We start from the raw sequence: 22,321 nt of genomic DNA, 5'->3' as shown, positions 1-22,321 counted from the left end.
CCACAGGGACAAAGCCCTCAGGTGATCTTACTGCCATCTTGGCCGGATAGAAGGCCAAGTTCCTCAGGGGCTCCAAGACTTTGTTTTTTCCACACAGGAATATGGTTGCAGAATGGACGGCCATTTCAGTCACTGTTCCTTCCAGGCTGCTGTTAGCAGATCTGGTCCTCAGCAGGGGCAGAGCATCATCGACTAGCGATTTTGCAAAGCGTCCAATGTTAGGAGCAGAAAGGATCTTGCTTTCCTCAATGAATTTGTTCATAGCCTTGCGTTGCTGATGAGAAAAATTTTTTAACATTAACATGTTTCAAAACAACTTGTAGGGTTGGGCACAGTGGTACATGCCTGGGCATTTGGGAGGTAGAGACAGGTGAATCAGAAGTTCAAGGCTAGCCCAGACTACATGATACCCTGTATCCAAAAGCAGAGAAACACCACACCCCAACCCAAACATTGTACATGAGTGTGGTGATGCACATGTATAATCCCAGGACCTGGAAGGCAGAGGAAGGAGGATCATGAGTTTGAGCCCAGCATGGGCTATACATGTACAGCAATACCTTGTCTCAAAAAACAAAAAGAGAAACACAGATTTGAGATGTTTTGTGATATGCACATACCCAGCATACACAATGCCATCCCAAGCACTGGTGAAAAACAAAAAACAAAAGCAAAAAAAATACAGAACAAAATGTGGGAGTCTACCAGAGTCCAGCTCTGACCTGCTCCCACCTTTCAAATGGTTCTTGAGGGGAGGAGAGAGGAATGAGGAAATATTAGGTAAAACTATAGACCTAGACACACCTTGTGGTCAAACCATCTGATTATGCAGCCTGCTGGGTAAAGCAAGTTGATACTCTCTGACCCTGAGTAAGGTCTCGCTAGACAGCCTCTGGGGGCCTCCACAACAAAACACTAATTTCATGGTTTGTGTGTGCTTTAGTAGTCCAGATTTTAATACCAAATATCAGGATAAATGTGGCTGAACAATCAGCAGCTGAAGGGCAATTCCTCAGAGAAGAGACCTCACTTGGAAACAGCCCCACGTTTTCATATAATTTGATCAAATTTTAGTTCTAATTCTACAAGCTTTGGGCTAAAGTGAAAACAGATCATCTAGTAAGGTCGAAAACCTCTATCACACATGAGAATTATGGACATCATTCGTGTTTGTGACTTTAACTCAGAAGTCCTTCTAAGAGATGAGACTGGGACAGACCCGTGCGGTGTTGGGCTGCTCACCTCCGGTTTTGGATGGAGGCTGGCATTTCGGGAACAGTACAACGATGCCACCTCTCTGTACAAGGCCAGCAGTAGGCAGGCCGTCTGCTGGGCTTTGGGGCTTCTGCAGGTCTGCAGAGGCAAAGACATCACGTGAGATTCAGAGGTGACATTGCTCTTCTCAGGCCTGAACCACACGTCTGAGGAAAGGGGAGGCGTCTCCTGGCCACAGCTCTGTGGTTCCATGGTTCATGCACATTGCTAGACAGCCAGCATCTGTCTTCTTGGTGACGATTTCCTGCTATCAGAAACACTTCCTGAGCAGAGACAGAATGTGTCCTCTTCTCAGCACAATGGCAGTGCGAGCAGGGTCTCAAACAGGAAGCAGAACAGCCTTCAGGTCAGAATTCTAAAAGCCTTGGCATCATTGTCAGAACGGTCAGGAGCATGTGTACAGCATGAACATACAGAGGAGGCTGTGAGGAGTGCCAGCCTTCTTCAGGTCTCAGTGAGCCTGGAGCAGCTCCTCACCAGGGTCCCCGTTACGACAGGCCACAGTAGTGTCCTGTGGTAAGTGTCACGGTACCCGTTCCAGCCCTCAGTTCCCCATGTAGGGCAGGAGTATGTATATCTATTTCTAGTACAGTATCACTCTAGGGGGCTACTCAGTTGCACAGTCTCTTGTTTGATGTATGCACGGGAAGATGCAGGCCTCCAGGGAGAGCCTCCTGGTCCCAGAGAAAAGCCCAGATGCATCTTACCATCAGAGCAGTCCCAATGTCCGAGGTCTTGCACTCGAGCATAGCTTTGCCCACTGCATCACGAAGAGCCTTGTATTCATCACCATGTACTAGGTATCGGTCCATGCGGCTTGGGTCGTCCTTCTGCAATCCCAGCAGTGCCGAGGGTTAATCAGAGCGGGATAATAGGAGAGAGATTGCAAAGAACTCTAGACAGACAACGGCAGCAGGCTGTCCTCTGAGACTTGGACCCAGCTGAGCAGGGAGCAGAGCTGTCTATCTTTGGGAGACATCTGTGTCTTCTGTGCACTGGAAGCCAGGGGAGGGCTGGCACTGACTTCGTACCTGCTTGCTTTCTCCACTCACAGCACTGTATCGAGCCCAAGTGACAAAACAATTGTCACTTTTAAGCCCCAGTGGTGCCTATTATGATGATTATAATGAAGAAGGAATAATTTTAAAAAGCCAGGATTGTTAGTGCCATTTTACAGTCCCAGGACAGTAAGAACCGATTTCTGAGTACCAGGAAAAGTGCTAGAGTAAGGCCTTAAAAGTCATCACTCTTATTTTGCCTTCCTCTTTCCACCTGCCAGAAGTGGAAAGGACAGAGTTTTCTATAAGGGTAGAAATAATCTTTACCTTCCCTGTATCCAGCTAAATAAGAAATCAAACCTAAATAAAATGCAAATGAACATACCAGAACATCGTGTATGTGTGTGTGTGTGTGTGTGTGTGTGTATGTGAATGTGCACACACACACACACTCACTCTCTCAACACACTCACCAATATCCCCCTGTGGTGGGGTGTTTTGACAAACACAAAACAGAAGCAGAGGCAAGGGCCCATTTCCCATGTGGGATGGGGAGGGCTCGGGAGAGCAGCACACTGAGCTTCAGCCCCCAGTCCCGCCAGAGTTGGCTGCAGGCAGGGCTGTCAGAGGCATGCCCTTCTTGGCCAAGACCCTGCTCCTCACCTGCTGTGCAATGACGTCCCTGGGAAACACCCACTGGCATGGATGACCCGGCCTGGAGAAGCCTTGCACGAATTCCATCCCACGCTGGCTTGCGAGTTTCCTCACCAGGTACACACGGTGCCAATCATTCTTGACGTGGGTGCAGAACTGCTCAACGTGCTTCAGGAAGCATTGCTTCTCTCCGGCCAGTTCTGTGAGATTGGGAAGGAAGCAGGTGAGGGGCAGTGACAGGACTGCCATAGAACACAGTCCCATGGTGGAAGAACACAGAGGAAAGGGCTGTGGAAGAGGACGGCCATGTCCTAAGAACAGGTTTCCCAGAGTTCAGACTTCTGAATTAGAGGACCTCTGTGGAGGAGACTTGCCTGCTCCTTCCTGAAGCTCAGAGAGGAAGTCAGCAGCCAAGTCAAGGCAGAGGCGGACTCTGGCCACCTCCTGCAGGTACTCCACCGAAGCTGTGCGGGCAGGCTCGTGGCCTCGCCGCCTTCCTGGGGCATATGTCCTAAGGAAATGGCCTTCCTCTCTCAGGCTCTGCTTGTCACTTCTACAGGCAGCACTTGTCTTCTCATGTACCGAATCCTGAGGAATAAAGACACAAAGACAGGCTACATCAGTCTACATCAGCAAGCCCTGTCTTCAAAGGTTGCCACAGCATGCCTGTGTCGTCATGGGAAAGACGGTGCCATGGAGAGCAGTGGTGTACATTGTTTGGAATCATGGACAGCTGGCATTCCTTTCTATGTGAGAGCAAGAAGGAAGAGAACAAGCCAACTTACGAGGGGAAATGTGTAATTTACGAGGATGCACAACGTGTCCATAGTGATGGGCTGAGGACAACCACCGCCAATTCTGTGGTGATGCAATATATGCATCACCCTCTGAGAAATGCAGCACTGGGGAACTCAGCTGTGCGAGCATCAGAGTCACTTACAGAATAAAGATGGCGTGGACATCCCTGAGTGCTATTACCTCACAGTGGCCCCTGAGTATGGTGATAATTTATTTGTGCTGAAATGTGATTTTATTTGTATGTTAATAAATAAAGTTGCCTGGAAATCAGAGGTCAAATAGCCATAAGCAGAGTCAGGCGGTGGTAGCACATGCCCTTAATCTGATCACATGGCAGGCAGAGTCTCTGTGTGGCCAAGACACAGCCAAATGTGGTGACACCGGCCTTTAATCCCAATACCAACCATAGAGACCTGGAGTTCTGTATAGATGGGCAGGGAAGAGGAAGTGTCTGGGCTTAGAGCCAATGAGGAAAGCAATAAAAGTGTAGGTTAGGCAGGAAGAGATCTCTCTCTCTCTGGGGAAGCTACTGCTGGTGGTAAGCTAAAGCTAGTCATGGCTATTGCTCTGATCTCTTTGGCTATTTCCTCTGTATTTGGCTCTGCGTTTCTTATTTACTAAGATTGTTTAGAATTTGGTCTACACCTGAGGGACAGGAAGGATGGAAACACTGTCAGGTAACTCCTGACTATACAGGAACTGCAGAAGGCAGGCACACAGCTCTGAAACTTTTTCTTTCCACACAGAACAAAGTATCTCTTCATTGTACTGGCTACAATGGCATCCTGCTGGTTTTCAGAAATTCGTTCACAGTGTGAACCGTGGTTCACAGTTTTCAAAGGAAATACAGGGACAGCCATCATACCTCTAGGCAGTTGATAAAGAGCAGGTATAATTCTGTTTTATCTTCTGTTGGGAATGCTTTGTTCTCTAACTGGGTCAAGTAGTTCTGGATGTAATCCTTTACTTCATGGAAGCTGTGGAAAGAGACACATTGTTCCTGGTTATGTCAGTTTAGGGGAATACCCACATCTCCCTCCCACTCCACCCCCGACTCCTGTAACCTCCAATCCAAGGCCCTGTATGTGCCAAACAAGTACTCTACCAAACTGCATCCCTAGTCCCTGATTTGAGTGGGGGTAACACATGATTTTGTGACACTAAGCACTGGTCATTTGGAAAATCTTTTCACTATTGGTATATTTTTATTGTAGAATACACTGGTAAAAAAAATACCCAACAGAGTCATTAATATCCCCATGGATCTGTAGAAAAAAAAAGTCTTACAAAGTGGATCAGCTTGTGGTGGAGGGTACATGTCTAAAATTTGAATTCTCACTTAAATATTGAAACTGTATCATTGGCAGCAAATACCATAGTGTTTAACTGTGACAGGACTGCTGTGTTGAAGAAAATGCCCTGAGCCCAATTCTGTGCTCCTGCAGCTGCTGGTCCAGGCACAGAGAGCCTAACCTGAAGCAAGTCTAACTCAGGGCAACTCCATGTGACTGTAAGGTGATCACTGCGCTCTGCTGTGCTGCTGGTATCCATGCGCACTTCCGGCCCCCACAGAAAAGTGTTAAGTCATACCCTGAAGGGTCATGGTTAGGAAAGCAAATGAGTGAACTTGCATTTTTCAACAATCTGTGTGCTCAGTGGTGAGGGGAACCAGGACTATGACTCAGGAGTGTCTCTAGCACCCCTTAAGGATCCCACTACAGGTACCAGAAGATCGAGAGTGCCTTGATAGGATTGTAGAAAATGTTGGAGTTCGGGACTGAATGGACACTTGGAGAGCTGCAGGTCTGCTCAGAGCATCTGCCACACGGGACATCTGACCTGCCGGACAGAGCCCATGTTCAGTAGAACACAGACCTGCAGGACACCAGAGCACAGAGAATGAGGGCACAGCAAGTCACAGGACTGGGTGGCAGGAGCTGGGGGGCAGAAGCACACCGTGGCTTCTTGCTAAGTATCACTTGCGCTGGGCCATTCTCATGGGCCCGTGGGGGAAATTATACACGCACACCCTTCAAGTGAGCTGGGTTTGCTCACACAGAAGCTGCTTCTCCAGACCACAGATGAGCTCCCATCCATGGTGTAGCCAAGGCAGAGCCACAGAGAGGCAATGGGAAGCAAAGTCCCAGATGAGGGCCACTGACCTGTACTTGAGAAGCAGTTTTAGTACCACAGAGCGGGTGACGGGAGTCTTGTCAACAACATCACCAAATGGAGACAGAGACTTTGTGTGTTCACGGTGCTCTGCAGCCAGAGAGAAAGGGGCTGTAGTTCATGTCATGGGACAACGCTGAGCTATAACCTGGTTTTTACATTCACGAGAAGAAGGCTACTCACTTTGGGAAGCATCTCTCAGCAGTTCCTTTTGTATGAAGAGTAAGGACAACAGGCTGTCAATCACACTCTCCTGAGGAGGGGTGTCATCTTTGAAGCACATGGTGGAAACCAGGTCCACGAAGAAGCTGTTACACATGTGCCGGAACTGGGCATGCTTCTCAATGGCTTTTCTGGTGGGGGTGGGGAGACTGTGACGAACGGCTTGTAGAATGTGATCCCAACCCCTCCAGGCAGAGGGACATTTGGATAGTGTTCTGTCTTAATGCTTGTTTGACCTTGAACTCATGACAATTCTCTTACGTCAAGGCTCCTAATTGTTGGGTTTAAAACTAGCCTAGCTTTTTATTTTTTAAATTGAATCAACAAATGTGATGACTTTACAATGATCAGAACTGGTCTTCAAACTACGAGTGTCAAGACTGCTTCTGGGAACACTGTCAACGTTTGGACCATTGAGTGTCCTAAGAGTGGGGAAGAACAGAGGAGCAGGGTCAGGGCTGCTGAGCTCATAGGGCCAGGGGTCTCTGCTTCTCCATCTCCTGAAGGCTGGGCCAGATCTGCCTTCATCCTCAGCCAGAGAATAAAGCTGCACTCACACATCAAGAGGACAGGTGGGGGTCTGGGCAGATGGTGCCACTGGGAAGGGACCTGCCCTGCACCTATGACCGCAGCGGTAAGGGTGTGAGGGGAGTGGCAGGAGGGTCCCTAGAGCTCACTGGCTGGTCAGCCAGGCAGAGAGATGAACTCCAGGGTTAGTGAGGTGCCTGTCCCAAAAGACAAGGTAGAGAGTGATCAAGGAAGAGAATCTGATGTTGATCTCTGGACACATGTACACAATCATTGACACACCCGGACACCCACCCACATGAACATGAGTTCATACAAAGAGAGCAGATAGACGATGGGCCAGGGCTGTGGGTGAGTGGCAGGGCCATGCCGAGCCTGCATGAGTCCCTGGGTTCCAACCCTCCCCACTAAAGATGCCAAGCTATACTACATGCCAGGTTTCCTCTCAAGGACGTCGTCACTTCCTGGTGTATTTCTCCCACGTTTGCTGTCTCCATGTTTGTGCCCGTCTTATTTGGGGAAGGAATTTGGAGGCACTTGTCCAGGAAGGATTGCTTCTGGGATTGCTTATGAAAGTTCTCTGAAGCCAGCCCTTACACGCAGGGAAAGCTGACCAAAGCTGGTGTCTCCAAAGACCATATTGGAAAAAAGAGAGGAAGGAAGCTTTCTTAAGAGAAAGGGTGTTTTACCCGTGTTCCTGGGAAACAGTTGGTGAGAATTCGTCCGGCAAGTCAGTTAAGCAGGAGGGGCACATCATTTGCCCCGGGGAAAGCCAGGTTTTGATGCAGTATAGACAGTATACATGATCACAAGGCAGACAGACAGGATCCTGTGCATCTCCCAGGCAGATATGACATGGCTGAATACCACACCTAGAACCCAAGAAGACAATCAGTTCAAGAGCGGAGAAGCAGGCCCTTCCACCCAATTGCAGGTTCAGAAGTCTGTCACTCTCAGAGTATTATACTACACATCTTACCTGCTGAATGTCTTGCTGACTTTGTCCTTGCACTCACAAAGGATGGTCATTACAGCCACAAATGGCCTGTGGGTCTTCAGGTCCGAGTTCTCTTCAAGACACTGAGGGAGAAGGCGGTGGTGAGTAGTGAGGGTGAGTAGTGACTCAACACCATGGTCTCAGTGGCAGACAACATGCAGTACTCACTACAGCACTAGTGTCTTTTCGTACTTCGCTTAGGAAGTTTCCCCAATTTTTTGAGCTGCAGAGATGACTAAAGAGGTAAGAGCACTGGCTGCTCTTCCAGAGGACTGTGGCTTGAGTCCTAACCACCTGTAATTCTAGTTGCAGGGTATCTGACACTATCTCTGGCCTCCTTGAGTACCAGGCATACATGTGCACATACATACATGCAGGCAAGACACCCATGTACATAAAATAAAAATTTATTATGGCCAGGCATAGTGGTCCTTGCCTTTAATCCCAGCACTCAGGAAGCAAAAGCAGGCAGATCTTGGTGAGTTCAAGGCCAGCCTGGCCTACATAGTGAGTTCCAGTACAGCCAGAGCTATATATAGTGAGACCTTATCTCAATAAAATAAAATCCCACATTTAAAATATCCTTTGAAAATCAAAACAAAATTAAAACTTCAATATATTATTTTTCCACCTCTGTGAACTCAGGTTGTCAGGTTAAGTGGAACGTGTCCACTGAGTCTTCTAACTGGCCCTAAGTGTCCTCTTTGTGACTGTGCTTTACATCTATGCATGTCCACATGCACGGAGACTGGAGGACAGACAACCTTAGATGTCATTCCTCGGGTGCCGTCACCCCCACCACACCCCCACTTTTTGAAGACACAGTGGGCCACTGGTCTCCAGCTTGCCAGCTAGGCTGACCAGGCAGAGAACCTCAGGGGTCCCTCATTCACTTTCTCAATGCTGGAAATACAAGTGCAAGTCATGACACCTCGCTTTTGTGTGTGGATCCTGGGGATTGAACTCTGGTCCCTCTACTGAACCATCTCCCCACCAACCCTGACTGTAACTGCTTTTTATAGGACACAATGTTCTCTAGTTAATGGGAGTTACAGGTTCTGGATGCTTGGGGATTTTGTGTCCCCTATTTTGGTTTTTTTAGACAGGGTGTCTTTGTGTATCCCTGACTGTTCTGGAACTCGCTCTGTGTCTACAGACCAGGCTGGCCTTGAACTCACAGACACCCAACCGCCTCTGCCTCCCAAATGCTGGGATTAAAGGTGTGCGCACTACCACCCGGCTCCCCTATTTCTCTTTAAGGTTCCTACCTCCTACTCACATTATGAGGTACTTTGACTTGTAAATAATAATGTAATGACTGGCTGTGTATAGACTTCCAACCTTTAAAAGAAATGTTAGTGTGCTTGAGGGGACGGTAGACATAAACGAGATTTAGAGGCAGGGAAGACTGCAGAGCAGAGAGGTGATGTGCCGCCAGCTCCGACAGTGGATCAACTGGGAGCTGTCCATCTGTGCTTTCTGAAGCAGTTCAATTGTAAGAGGAAGCCAATCGGGAATGAGTTTCTCCATTTCCAAACGAACCATGGCCAGAGCAAGCATGGATCCTTTGAGCTGCAGAAGTTGGTTGCAGGCCATACAGTGAAGTAGTTGCTTGGTCAAGACTGCCAAATGTTGAGACGGGCACAATTTGGGCAAACTGAAGAGAAACTGAGGCCTAGTGGACACCGCAATGGCGTGGAAAATATGAAGAAAATCCAATGGGAATAAAACCTTTGCTTTAGAATAATCTATAGAATAAACTATAAACTTCAGGGACAGTACAGCAACTTAAGAGCCAATTTTGATCACCCCCATATCCCTGAGAATCTACTCTCAGGACAAGGGCAAATGCCATTCAGTGTCTTGTCTGCTCTAATGCTGTGTACCAGGGCATAGCCCTTGAGGTAAGCTTCCCCAGTTGCCCTTTCAATATCTGTGCAGGGCCTCTCATGGTAACGGCTCTGTGAACCTCTTCAGGGAGTGTGCCTGCTGCACGTTCTCTAGTTAATGGGAGTTAAAGGTTCTGGATGCTTGGGGATTTTGAATGTCCTCAACATTGTTGAATATGTCAGCTTCAGTATAATTAAGAAGTGTCTCTAGGATATATATTTAGAGCTGAACTTATGATCGGTAGTAAATACCATGAGCCAAGGGCTGTGTTTCTGGAACTCTGGGTTACACATTTTGTAGGTGTTTTCATATTAAATATTCCACTGGACAACATGAGATTAAGGAGAGTTCCTGATGTATCAAGAGTAATCTTTTCCCTAAATAATTTTATTAAACAGTTTACCTTTTGAAATGATCACTTACTTTATTTATTTATTTTTCAAGACAGTTTCTCTGTGTAGCTTTGGAGCCTGTCCTGGATCTCACTCTATAGACCAAGGTGTCCTCCAACTCATGGATCCACCTGCATCTGCCTCCCAAGTGCTAGCATTAAAGGCGTGTGCCACCACCAATCTTTTAATTCTTTTATTGTTAATGACATTTAATTTTTGAGCCATCCTGGAATTCCTAGTATTAATCATAATTAGAAATAATATGTTTTAGCCAAGCGTGGTGGTGGTGCACACCTTTAATCCCAGCACTCCGGAGGCAGAGTCAGGTGGATCTCTGTGAATTTGAAGGCAGCCTTGTCTACAAAGCGAGTTCCAGGACTCCAAAGCTACACAGAGAAACCCTGTCTTGAAAAACCAAAACAGAAATAGTGTTTTCATGCCCCAATAAATTTGACTAGTTAATGCCGGGCGGTGGTGGTGCACGCCTTTAATCCCAGCACTCGGGAGGCAGAGGCAGGCGGATCTCTGTGAGTTCGAGGCCAGCCTGGGCTACCAAGTGAGTCCCAGGAAAGGCGCAAAGCTACACAGAGAAACCCTGTCTCGAAAAAACAAAACAAAACAAAACAAAAAAATTGGCTGGTTAATCAACTACCAAGCTGAGAAACATGCAAAAGACCTAGACATCTCTAAGAAGATACACACAATGGCCAGAGTGCACATGAAGTGGTGCTCTGTACTAGTCATTAGGGACACTAATCACACTCAGAGTGACAGTATCTCACAGTACCCCCACATTTCAGAGGCCGTCCTACAAAAGGTGGGAAATAATGAGCACTGGCCAGGCTATGGAGCAACTGGAAGCCCGGATGTTGCTGGTAGAAATGTCAGTGTGGGAAAAGCACAGCAGCTGCTCTAAAAGTGAAAGCAGAAGTAAGCAAATGAGTAGCTTGTCCAGAGGAGGAGGAGGCACTCGAGCACTCCCGTGTTTAAGTTCCCGGCTGTTTGTAATGACCAAAACGGTAACAGCAAACCCAATGTCCAGGAAGGGTATTCTGATGCACTCTGCAATGTGTGCAAGAAACCAGGCCAAAAGACAAAAACTACAAGTTCTGCTCCCCTGAGGTAGCAGTGCTGGTCCAGTTGACAGAGACAGAATGCAGAGCTGAGGGATGGGGATGGGGAGTTGTTCAATGGAGACAGTTTCTGTGTAGGAAGATAAGAAAGCTCAGCGGTTAGATGGTGGGGATCTAACGCATCGTATCGTGGACGTGCTCAGTGTCACTGAGTGTGTGGCTTAAATGACATGCTTCATGTAATATGTATGCACTTTAGCACAATTGTAAAATATGGCAGTGGTCTGGTGCTGGGTGTCAAAGGCCATAGGGATATAACCAAATGTCTGACAGATCTGTAGCAAAGTGTTTAGGAAGACTGTTCTATGAGACACCTTGGAAGGCAGATCATATAAACAAGGGTCTGGCTGTCTGCACCTTTCTTCTTCTCTATTTGTCTATCTACCTGTCATCTGTGTAACCATCCTTCCTGTCAGAGATAACGGAAAAAAATCCAAATATGCGTTGACTATTGTCTGCAGCTTTTAACAGTGCTGTGTTGGGGGAAGCTGAGGGCATTGTGACTGTTGACCCTGGTCAGGGTCAGGACCATGATGAGAGATGGCTTTGCAGACACAGCTTTCCTTCCAACCTCAGTAGGAGATGATGCCTGAGGCCCTGTGTCTCCCCAAATTCCATCTGACACTTCCAGCTAGGTAATGGGAACCAGCCTCACAGCAAAGTTCAGATAGTCCCATGGGCTGTGATACCAGGAACAGCTTCCCAAACTCCCCAGATGGAAGGTATCAGTTGAAGATGACAAAGACGGAAGACAGAAGAAACCTGCACACCTGCCTTCTGGGAGCTGGCTGAGGCTGCTAAGGCCCATTCTGTTACAAAAGTGAGAAGTAGCCAGGCGGTGGTGGCTCACGCTTTTAATCCCAGCAGAGCCAGGTGGATCTATGTGAGTTCAAGGCCAACTTGGTCTACAGGGCGAGATCCAGGACGGGCACCAAAACTATACAGAGAAACCGTGTCTCAAAAAACAAAGCAAACAAAAAAACCAAAAGTGACAAGTGAGCTTCTGCAAGGCTCCAGCACTGCGTCCATCGGCACCTGGCTTCCACGTTGACTTCCCACTGCACCCACCTGCTCTTTAGAGGCTGCATGAAGCCTGGAGCTATGTTTCTCTGATGCCAGTGACCATCCCCAACTGGCTTCCCTCATGTCAACTTCCCAAGGGATGAGGACGGGGTAAAGGGACGAAGGGCAGAGCCTTGTGCTGTGCTGAGTGGCTGCTGCTGCTGCTAGCATGTTCAGAGGGTAGCTTTATTTGCAGGAACACTGTCCTGTAATGTCACTCCTTTATCAAAGGCGTTGAGGGGCAGAAGCATGGTGGTCTCCTGTTCCCTTGCCCTACCCCCATGGCTGTTGTCATGACCATGGTGATGGTATCTTCTCCCCCGAAGGATGGGGTCATGCAGTCATTTGGGGGTCACTTTAGAGCAGCAATTCTCAATCTTTCTAATGCTGCAACCCTTTAATACAGTCTTTCATATGGTGATGACCCCCAACAGTAAAATTATTTTTATTGCTACTTCATAACTGTAATTTTGCTACTGTTATGAATCATAATGTAAATATCTGTGTTTTCTGATGGCTATAAAAACCCCTGTGAAATGACTGTTTGACCCCAAAGGGGTCGTGACTCACATGTTGAGAACCATTGCTCTAGAGGCTAAGAATACCAGCTTTTTCATCCCTCCTATGGGAATCACATGCTGGTTAATTGAATCACTGTTCCTGCAACCGAATGCTCAGTGATACACCATGGCTTGGCAATCTGAGATAGGAAATAATCAAATAGCCATCATCGAGAATGCAGTGATTGCTGAGCGGTGCTAACACATGCCTTTAATCCCAGCACTTGCGAGGCAGAGACACGTGGATGTTTGAGTTCGAGGCCAGCCTGGTCTAAAGAGAGAGCTCCAGGACAGCCAGGCTACACAGGGAACCAAACCATGTCTCAAAAAACCAAACAGACAAACAAAAGAACACAGTGATCTGTCATGGCATCACTGTCCTCTGCACTACATAAACCTGCCAGAGCAATAATGCCCCAACCAGAAGAAGCTGTCAGGGGAGGTTTCAGCTCTCACGCTGCTCAGAGCCGGGCAGACTGTGACTTAAGCCCAGCAGCACTCACCTTGTCTAGTAAGAAGACATACTTGGTTACCAGCTGACTGAGCTCAGGAATCTGGCTTTCAGTCCCCAGGAGGACATGCTCCACAAAGAGTGAGATGGAGAAAATGCGATTCCACAGGGCTCTGTCAGGAGGGATGTTAGCAATGAGCTCTGACGGGAGCCTGAGATCCCGGAGCAGAGAGCAGAGGCTAAGAGGTGAGGCAGACATGAGGGCACCTCCCCTGCACAACACTGTTCCAGACAGGCTCCCGACTCTTCCCACACCAGGCTCACCCATGTCATGCTCCATGCTTCAACACACAGTGGTCCTGCAAGCTCGACACAGGGACTGTTTCCTGACCCTGACAGCCTGCCCCTTCTCCACTTCCCCTGCCCGTCCCTTCCCTGCTCTCCTTTTTACTCTGCCCACATTGTAACAACATGTCCACTTCCTATGTCTCAGGACTGTTTTCTTCCTGGGTCTAGAATCACCTGAGATAAGCCAGCACTCGGGAGAGGCTCCACGGCTACGCAGCTCAGTGAGGTGAGTGCTCTCCTGCCCACCCTCCTCATCAGGCTGCAGGATTTGGTAGGTCCCAGGGTGAGCACGGAGTGCACTGGGGCACTCTTGCTGCTCACCTGACTTCCTGGACGACAGCTCTGGTTTTGTTCCCACAGTCCGGCAAATACTCGCTGGAACAGACAAGTTCCAGTGGCACAGACAGATTCTTCACCATCTGTAACCAGGCCTTGGGGTTCGGCTTCAGAATGTCTCCCTTGAGCACTTCAACACAGGCCAATGCTGCAAACGCATCTAGTGTCTGGAACAAGGAGAACTGACATGTGACCCAGCAGGGTCCTCTTCTCCACCGCCACCCTTCAATGCAGCCCTGCATCGTTATTCCCAGTGAGGTTTGGGGTCCAGGTTTGTAACCTGCTCCTCCGTCACATGGCAGATATGCCTGCCGTAAAACATCTCCTATTTGGGACGTGGCTCCATAAGCCCTCTGCTCACAGGATGGAATCGGAAGCACTCACGGAGGGCAATCCCGGTGGCCTTCCCAGAAGAGACCCCTACCATTTCACAGCCAGGCAAGCTGTGCGTCTGTGCTGCCTCCCCGAGGCTCTTCAGAACCTGGGGGTGGATAGTCAAAATTCTGGACAAGTTCTGCAGCCGGGTCCTGAAGTGCTGATAGGCAAGGTGCACCCAAGGCAAGGAGAGCCCTTCCTCAGGCATTCCTGAAGTCACTCGGAGCTCACTGAGGCAGGACCACAGGGCCATCTGCAGAAACTGGAGACAAAGGAATTTCAGTACACAGTTTTACATGTATTCAAAAGCTATAAAAAAGAAAGTTGAAAAATCAGGCCCAGGATCACCTGGCTGTTTTTTGTTGGAGTTTTATGGCCTCACTGTCTTCCTAAACTGGTGTACAGGCCACTCTTATGTCAACTTGACATAAGCTGGAGTCAATAGAGAGGAGGACGCCTCAATTGAGAAAATGACTCTATAGTATCAGGCTGTAGGCAAGCCTGTATAGAGCATTTTCTTTTACTTTTACTTTTTTTTTCCCCTTTTAGTTTTTTGAGACAGGGTTTCTCTGTGCAGCTCTGGCTGTCCTGGAACACATCCTATAGACCAATCTGGCCTCGAACTCACTGAGATCAGCCTCTGCCTCCCTGAGTGCTGGGATTAAAGGCATGTGTGCTACCACTGGCCAGCTGGAGGACATTTTCTTAGTTAATGACTGATGTGGGGAGGGTCCAGCCCATTGTGGGTGGTGCCATCCCTGGGCTGGTGGTCCTGGGTTCTATAAGAAAGCAGGCTGAGCAAGCCATGGGGCACAAGCCAGTAAGAAGCACCCCTCCACATCCTCTGCATCAGCTCCTGCCTCCAGGTTCCTGCCCTGTTTTAGCTCCAGTTCTGACGTCCTTCAATGATGAAAATTAGTATGGAAGTGTCAGGTAAATAAACCCTTTCCTCCCCATCTTGCTTTTTGGTCATGGTGCTTTATCACAGCAATAGAAACCCTAGCTAAGGACAACTAGGGTCATTATGTCCCCAAATTTCTTTACTCTGTTATAATTTAAACACCCCCTCCAACACTAGTCAACTCAGGGGACATTGGAGTTTTTTGTTTGTTTGCTTGTTTGTTTGTTTGTTTATTTGTTTGGTTGGTTTTTTGAGATACAGTTTCTCTTTGTGTAGCCCTTGCTTGTCTTGAAACTTGTTCTGTTGACCAGGCTGGCCTCAAACTCATAGAGATCCCTCTGCCTCTGCCTCCTGAGTGCCAACACTACCCGGTCTCCCCGGGTAGGGTCTTAGACATTGCAGTGCATCTAGACATCTACATTGTTTCTATCAGCAGGTAGCTTCTTAAGTTTCACAAATCAAACAAGGCTTGATCCTTCAGGGTTCCTAGGAAGAACTGCATTAACCTTTGACCATATTGGTTATAGTATGTTCCCAAATTGTACCCATGCAGTGAGGCATGAAGGTTTGGGGCAGTGAGATGCATCAATCTTTCCAATGAATTTCATTTATTATTATTATTATTACTATTATTATTTTTACTATTATTGGTCTCATGTAGCCCAGGCTGGTCCTGAACTTGCTATGGCCTTGAACTGCTGTTCCTCCTGCCTCTACCTCCCAAGTATAGTATTATAGAGTACAGATTATCTGAGACTATAGATGAATGCCACTATGCTGGCAGCTACAGTGAGATCTTAGAACTCTAAATGAGAACAAGGTTTGGTTCTAGAAGGCACATAGTGGAGGCTGAGGGCTTGGCCCTGAGTGTTCCATGTAGCTCTAAGAGTGTTTGAATTTGGCACCACTGTGGCTGAGGTGAGGCCGTGCTCTTGTCCATATTATTCACACCTACCTTTAACTCCTCCCACGAAGTCACTTTCACGTTCAAAAGCAGGAAGTCCTTCACGTAGCTCTGCAAGAGATCCTCCTGCTGTGCCACAGGGAGCTGAGTGAGAAACACACCCAAGGGAGTCTTCTGGAAGATTTCCACGAACTTCTTTGATAACCCTACGGAGAAGGCACAGAGTGGCATGAGCGAGATGAAACCCTGAGTCTAGGGAAGCAAAAGGTCACTGTCTCAAAGAAAGAGCTATTAGACCCAGGCTGGAGAAATTTTAAAACATACTGGAGGCTACTCCACATCCAGAGTGTTAAAACTAAGCCCTTCAAAACTATCCTGCCTTGAGCAGGTTAATTCTTCTGCCTTGAGCCTGCACTGGGGGGGCTCACCCTCTGTGTCTGTGATATACTGAGCTTGCACCCAGAGCTCCTCCAGGTAGTCCCTGATCCTCCAGCTGAAAGGGACAGCATTGCATGCATCCTTGAGCAGGTTCATGTGGCTCTGTACCAGGATGGAGGGCATCTCATTTTCGGACCTGCAACAAGGCAAGCGAGAGCAAGGCTCGTGAGAGGGCACTGGAGACATGAGGTCCTGTGCACAACTAACACCAGCCCTTCAGAGGGGCTATCCCTGGGGAATGGCTCTGTGATGGAGCACATGCCCACATGGGGGGAGGTACCAGCAGCATTTCATACAGCGAGGAAACAAGGAAAGGAAGACATGGTAGGGATGGGAGATGGTTCTGTCAAGCCATGCTGTACAAGCAGGAAGACCCAAGCGTAGATCCCCAGCACCTACTCAAAAAAAAAGCAGGTGCAGTTGCATGCACTTGTAATCTGAGTGCTGGGGAGGCAAGGATGAGGACTGATCCCTGGCGTTGGCTGTTCAGCCAATCGAGCCAAATAGTTAGCTTTGGCCTCAGGAAATAAGGTAGCAGGTGGGTTGCCCGCAGTGAAGAGCACAGACTGCATTAGGTAGTTCACAACTGCCTATAACTCCAGCTCCAGGGATCTGACATTCTTTTCTGGACTCTTTGGGCACCCACACACATGGCACCTTCATACTTTAATATCCCATTCCTTTATGTATTTCTTAGTAGCCTACATCCTGGACCAAAGTTTCCTTGGGTCCAAGCCCCACAAGGTCAGGCCTTCGGGAAGGGACAAGCACAAGGAAGGCTGAGTACAGGTTCTGCCCCACTCAGCATCTGTGTTGTGCAATAGAACCTGGTGACCTGAACCTCTCATGTGCTCTCAACATTGGCAGATGGAACAGCAGAGTGACCAAGGACCTCTCAGGGTTTCAGTGAGCACTGTCTGCTGCTATGACCCTCCAGGCTGCACTGAGCAGGTTCACAGGGTACAAAAGTAGCTTGGGGACAGAACAAGGTGCTGCTGCTTTGTTGTGACCTTCCCTCCATCAAAGCCAGGCTCTCACTCACCTTGTGTTATTCACTGCAAGAGGGATGTTCAAGAACTTAATGTCACTGAAAATAAACATCCAAAGAGCTTGGACCCAGGCTGGTGAATCTGGCTGGGCCAGTAGCTCCAGGTTGCCGTCTCTGTCGATGTGAGATATCATGCTCGCCAGGAGGGGGGTGACTGCACCTTGGACCCGCTTCCAAAGGGTATGCCTGCAACAGGGGCAGAGGGAGCCCGCTATGGGTAGGGTAATCACAACACACACTACTGCTTCCACATTCTCTTCCCCACGTTCCCACATGGAAGCTAGAGCAATAGCAGCTTCCCAACATTTCCAAGAATGGGGAAAGCTGGGCAGTGGTGGCGCATGCCTTTATTCCCAGCACTCAGGAGGCAGAGGCTGGCAGATGTCTGTGAGTTCAAGGCCAGCCTGGTCTACAGAGCTAATTCCAGGAGAGCTAGGACTATTATACAGAGAAATCCTGTCTCGAAAAACAAACAAGCAGAATGGGGAAAGTAGTTGGAGATGGCTAAGTGATTGACAGCATGGTTACTCTTCCAGAGGACCCAGGTTCAAGTCTTAGCACTCACAGGGCAGCTCATAACTATCTGTAACCCCCGTTCTGGGTGACCTGACACCCTCTTCTGCCCTCTGGAGGTGGTGCACAGGCACACATGCATGCAAAACACTGATGACATAAAATATGGTTTTTAAATTTAATTTGAAAACAAAAACTGGGGAAAGAGAGTGACCAGCAGAGAAGGGCCTTAGAAGGTTAGAGCAGAACTGGGCAGAAGCTGCTTCCACAGCCGCGTCTGAAACACTCATCAGAGAGGCGAGGACACTGACTTATTTTTAAATGTAGCTATTTCCAAAACCAGTCATTCAGTTCTGTTAACAATGAAAACAGCTGGATGGTTGTGGCGCACACCTTTAATCCCAGCACTCGGGAGGCAGAGGAAGGGAGGTCTCTGTCAGTTTGAGGCCAGCCTGGTCTACAGAGCTAGTTCTAGGACAGCCAGGGCTACACAAAGAAACTCTCCAAAAAACAAACAAACAACAAAAAAAACAACAAAAAACAAACAAAAAAGCCACAAGATACAATGAAAACAATGACCAGATGTGTATTGTGTTCCCCAAAATATTGTGTACCCTAATAACCTTATTTGGGGTCAGAGAACAGAAAAGCCACTAGATACTTAGGATAGGCAGTGGTAGCACACGCCTTTAATCCTAGCATTCCAGAAGCAGAAATCCATCTGTTCAAGGATACAGCAAAGCACTCTGACTCATGCCCTTAATCCTAGAAAGCGAGCCTTTAATCCCAGGGAGTGGTGGTAGAAAGCAGAAAGGTATATAAGGCATGAGGACCAGAAACTAGAAGCATTTGGCTGGTTAAGCTTTCAGGCTTCTAGCAGCAGTTCAGCTGAGATCCATTTGTATATGAGGACTCAGAGGCTTCCAGTCTGAGGAAACAGGATCAGCTGAGGTAGCTGTGGTTTGTTCTGCATCTCTGACCTTCCAGCATTCACCCCAATAACTGGCTTCAGGTTTGATTTTATTAATAAGAACTTTAAAGATTCCTGCTACAACCAGATTCATTGAGAAAGAAATTTTCCGCAGCTAGGGATAAAACAAAGTACGATTATAAAATAAACAGCAAAGTAAACTTTCTCCAGATCAAGTTAGTCAAGAAAGCATGCTCCCTGAGATTTATCTCTGCACCTGTGTACCTGAGGTTGCCATGGTCAGTGTCTGAATTAACTACATGACATGCTGCTGACCCACTCAGGACTGGGATGTGAATCAATGTTGAGCACCAGCTGACCATGAATCAAGACCTGAGTTCAACCTCCAGCACCAACCCAAGGAGACATTTATAGAGAATAATCAAGTCCATAACTGATGATATATAAGATATATATGAGACTGTAGTGAAATACAAGAAAGATGAACTAATGTTGGATGTTGGTAGCTAGTGTCAGCATCTAAGACAGAGAATTGGGAGAGAAGAGACTGAGAACACTTGCTGAGGAAGACAACAGTCGTCTCAGGGAACAGAGACACCCCTCAGCTTAACAAGCACTCCTCACACTGTGACAAGGACAAGAGTGTGAGCTGAAGGCTGAGATGGGAGCAGCTGAGACGAAACAGGGCCCTGAGGTGTGTGGTGGTCAGGCGCTGGAGAAGCTCCCTACAGACAGACTGCAGCCTCAGGTAAATGAGGAACAGTGCTGGTGAGCTCAGGCCAATCGGCATTTAACACAGACTAGCGGGCTGCGAGGCCTGACAGTCCAGAGCGCTTTATGTACATTAAATGGGGGCACAGTCTGCAGAGATAAGACACAGCCTTAGATCCTCCAAAGGCCCAGGGTGCTACCTCAGTCCAACACAGGCTCTTCAAAGCTCCTCATAAGTCCAGAGGAAATGGTCGGTTTTGTAGAAAAAGGGGCGCATATAGTAAGGTACTCTCCTGGATCCTAAGGCTATAGACAGAGTCACCTCAAGCAATAGGTATCATTGTCAGCTCAGGCTCACAGCCTCTGGCAGCATCACTTTCTATGGTTATGACACACTGGCAAACACATTCCCAGGAATAGATGGTGGGGGAGGGGAGGGTTCCCTGAATTGTTTGTTCATATGTTTTTTTTTGAGACAGGGTCTCTCTGTATAGTGCTAACTAATGGAACTCACCTGTAGACCAGGCTGGCCTCAAACTCACAGAGATCCACCTCTGCATCTGCCTCTGCATCTCCCTGTGCCTGTGCCTCCCTGAGTGCTGGGATTGAAGGTGTGCGGCGCCACCACTGCCTGGCTACCTGAATATTTTTTATTATAGAAAAAGTATAAATAATTGGGAGGCAGAGGCAGGTGGATCTCTGTGAATTTGAGGCCAGGCTGGTCTACAAAGTGAGTTCCAGGACAGCCAGGGCTGTTACACAGAGAAACCTTGTCTCAAAGAACCAAAAAAAAAGTATAAATAAAATAAGAAAAGTCCAGAAATGTCCCACAGAGACACCATCCAGGTTCATTTAAGGCCCTGGGAGGGGAAATTACATCTCCAGTTTGCTCAGAGGTGTAGGAAGAAACACCTGGACACTTATCCTCGATGTAAGAGTCACACCAACAGGAGTACTTCACTAAGAGTCATACCACTGGGGGTACATCACTAAGATCACACCTCCAGGAGTACTTCACTAAGATCACACCACCAGGAGTACTTCACTAAGAATCACACCACCTGGAGTACTTCACGAAGAGTCACACCACCAGGAGAACATCACTAAGAGTCACACCTCCAGGAGTACTTCACTAAGAATCACACCACCTGGAGTACTTCACGAAGAGTCACACCACCAGGAGAACATCACTAAGATCACACCTCCAGGAGTACTTCACTAAGAGTCACACCTCCAGGAGTACTTCTCTAAGAGTCACACCTCCAGGAGTACTTCTCTAAGAGTCACACCACCAGGAGAACATCACTAAGAGTCACACCTCCAGGAGTACTTCACTAAGAGTCACACCTCCAGGAGTACTTCTCTAAGAGTCACACCTCCAGGAGTACTTCACTAAGAGTCACACCTCCAGGAGTACTTCACTAAGAGTCACACCACCTGGAGTACTTCACTAAGAGTCATACCACTGGGAGTACTTCACTATGAGTCACACCACCGGGAGTACTTCACTAAGAGTCACACCTCCAGGAGTACTTCACTACGAGTCACACCTCCAGGAGTACTTCACTAAGAGTCACACCTCCAGGAGAACATCACTGGCATGGTGCAAAGACCTCCATGCTTCTTTTGCCCTTCCTTGTACCTGAAGGTGCCTGCCTCCTGCAGGGCATCCTGATTAGCAGCCTCCCTGGTGACCCATTCCTTTATACTTTGGACCTGGTTCTCTTCTTGCTTCTTTAGAAGAACATGGAGGCGCATCTTCGATTCCCGCAAAAAGGAGGCTGTGAAGACAGTGGGAACAAGTTTGGCCTATTCGTGCACACTAGGTTGTAGGCCCCTCATAGATTCGACCCACCTTGCCCAAGAGAAAAGCTGCCCACCCTTTGGCCAGGAAAGATTACCACGGATCCCAACCATGCCCACTGCTTCTGTCAAGGCCAAGGAGCCTGAAAATCAGGCGGATGACTCAGCACCCGGGTACAGTGCTTACCATTGCCTGTGTTGTCTTCATTTAAGAGGCCAAGGAGAATGGCGACTCTCCTCATGTTGCGTGCACAACTCTCATTCTGGTCTCTGAGCATCCCCACGGCGCTCTGCACACAGCTCCGCAGCAGTCTGGTGGTGTCCAGGACCTGGGAAAGGGAAGAAGAGAAAAGGCTTCTGTTGTCCCAATTCCAGTCTGGACAAAGGCCGGGCCACCCATGTGAAATGGTGATTTTGTGTTAGCAATCATGTGGCTCCAGTTGCTGGTCATTGGGCAAAAGTTACCACCTCCCAGCCCTGCCCCTCGATGGCCAACATTAACAAGAGAGTCAGGGAGGAAGGGAGGGACAGAACTAACAGCGAAGGGAATGAGTCACTTACACATCCATGGTGGAGGAGGAGGGGCTGCAGCCTAACCCCAGTCTCCCCTCCCCCGATCATAAACACAGGGTTCTTTTCACTCCCAGGAGAGGGTCAAAGATGCAGCTAATGGGAGAAACAGGACTCACATCACAGCCTCCTGGGTCAGATGCCTTCTCCATCTCCTCTGGACCTTCTACTTCCATTTTTTCCTCTGCCATTTCCTCTGACTTGCTGGTCTCTATCTCCATCTCCTCCTCTGGGTCATCTGCTAGGTGAAAGGCAATGCAGACATGTTAGCATACGGGGCCTGAATAGGACGAGTCAGGATCTCTGGGATA

At 48.2% G+C, this 22,321-nt stretch overlaps 1 protein-coding gene across 1 annotated transcript in view; it reads right to left on the bottom strand.

Annotated features, from left to right (window-relative positions):
• Rnf213 (ring finger protein 213) overlaps nucleotides 1–22,321 on the bottom strand; it is a 111,953-nt gene that overhangs the window by 19,199 nt on the left and 70,433 nt on the right. Inside the window, 19 exon segments of the mRNA XM_037200972.1 lie at nucleotides 32–274; nucleotides 1,243–1,353; nucleotides 1,983–2,105; nucleotides 2,937–3,127; nucleotides 3,302–3,515; nucleotides 4,591–4,702; nucleotides 5,888–5,987; nucleotides 6,081–6,250; nucleotides 7,337–7,519; nucleotides 7,627–7,727; nucleotides 13,185–13,305; nucleotides 13,802–13,983; nucleotides 14,241–14,453; nucleotides 16,048–16,202; nucleotides 16,425–16,570; nucleotides 17,477–17,668; nucleotides 21,280–21,418; nucleotides 21,628–21,769; nucleotides 22,130–22,251. Of these exon segments, the coding sequence (XP_037056867.1) occupies nucleotides 32–274; nucleotides 1,243–1,353; nucleotides 1,983–2,105; nucleotides 2,937–3,127; nucleotides 3,302–3,515; nucleotides 4,591–4,702; nucleotides 5,888–5,987; nucleotides 6,081–6,250; nucleotides 7,337–7,519; nucleotides 7,627–7,727; nucleotides 13,185–13,305; nucleotides 13,802–13,983; nucleotides 14,241–14,453; nucleotides 16,048–16,202; nucleotides 16,425–16,570; nucleotides 17,477–17,668; nucleotides 21,280–21,418; nucleotides 21,628–21,769; nucleotides 22,130–22,251 (2,960 nt within the window).

The sequence above is a fragment of the Peromyscus leucopus genome, chromosome 8b (assembly GCF_004664715.2).
Source record: "Peromyscus leucopus breed LL Stock chromosome 8b, UCI_PerLeu_2.1, whole genome shotgun sequence".
NCBI classification, from domain to species: domain Eukaryota; kingdom Metazoa; phylum Chordata; class Mammalia; order Rodentia; family Cricetidae; genus Peromyscus; species Peromyscus leucopus.
Note: the sequence above shows the minus strand (reverse complement) of the source record. Positions and strands in the feature narration are given on the sequence as shown.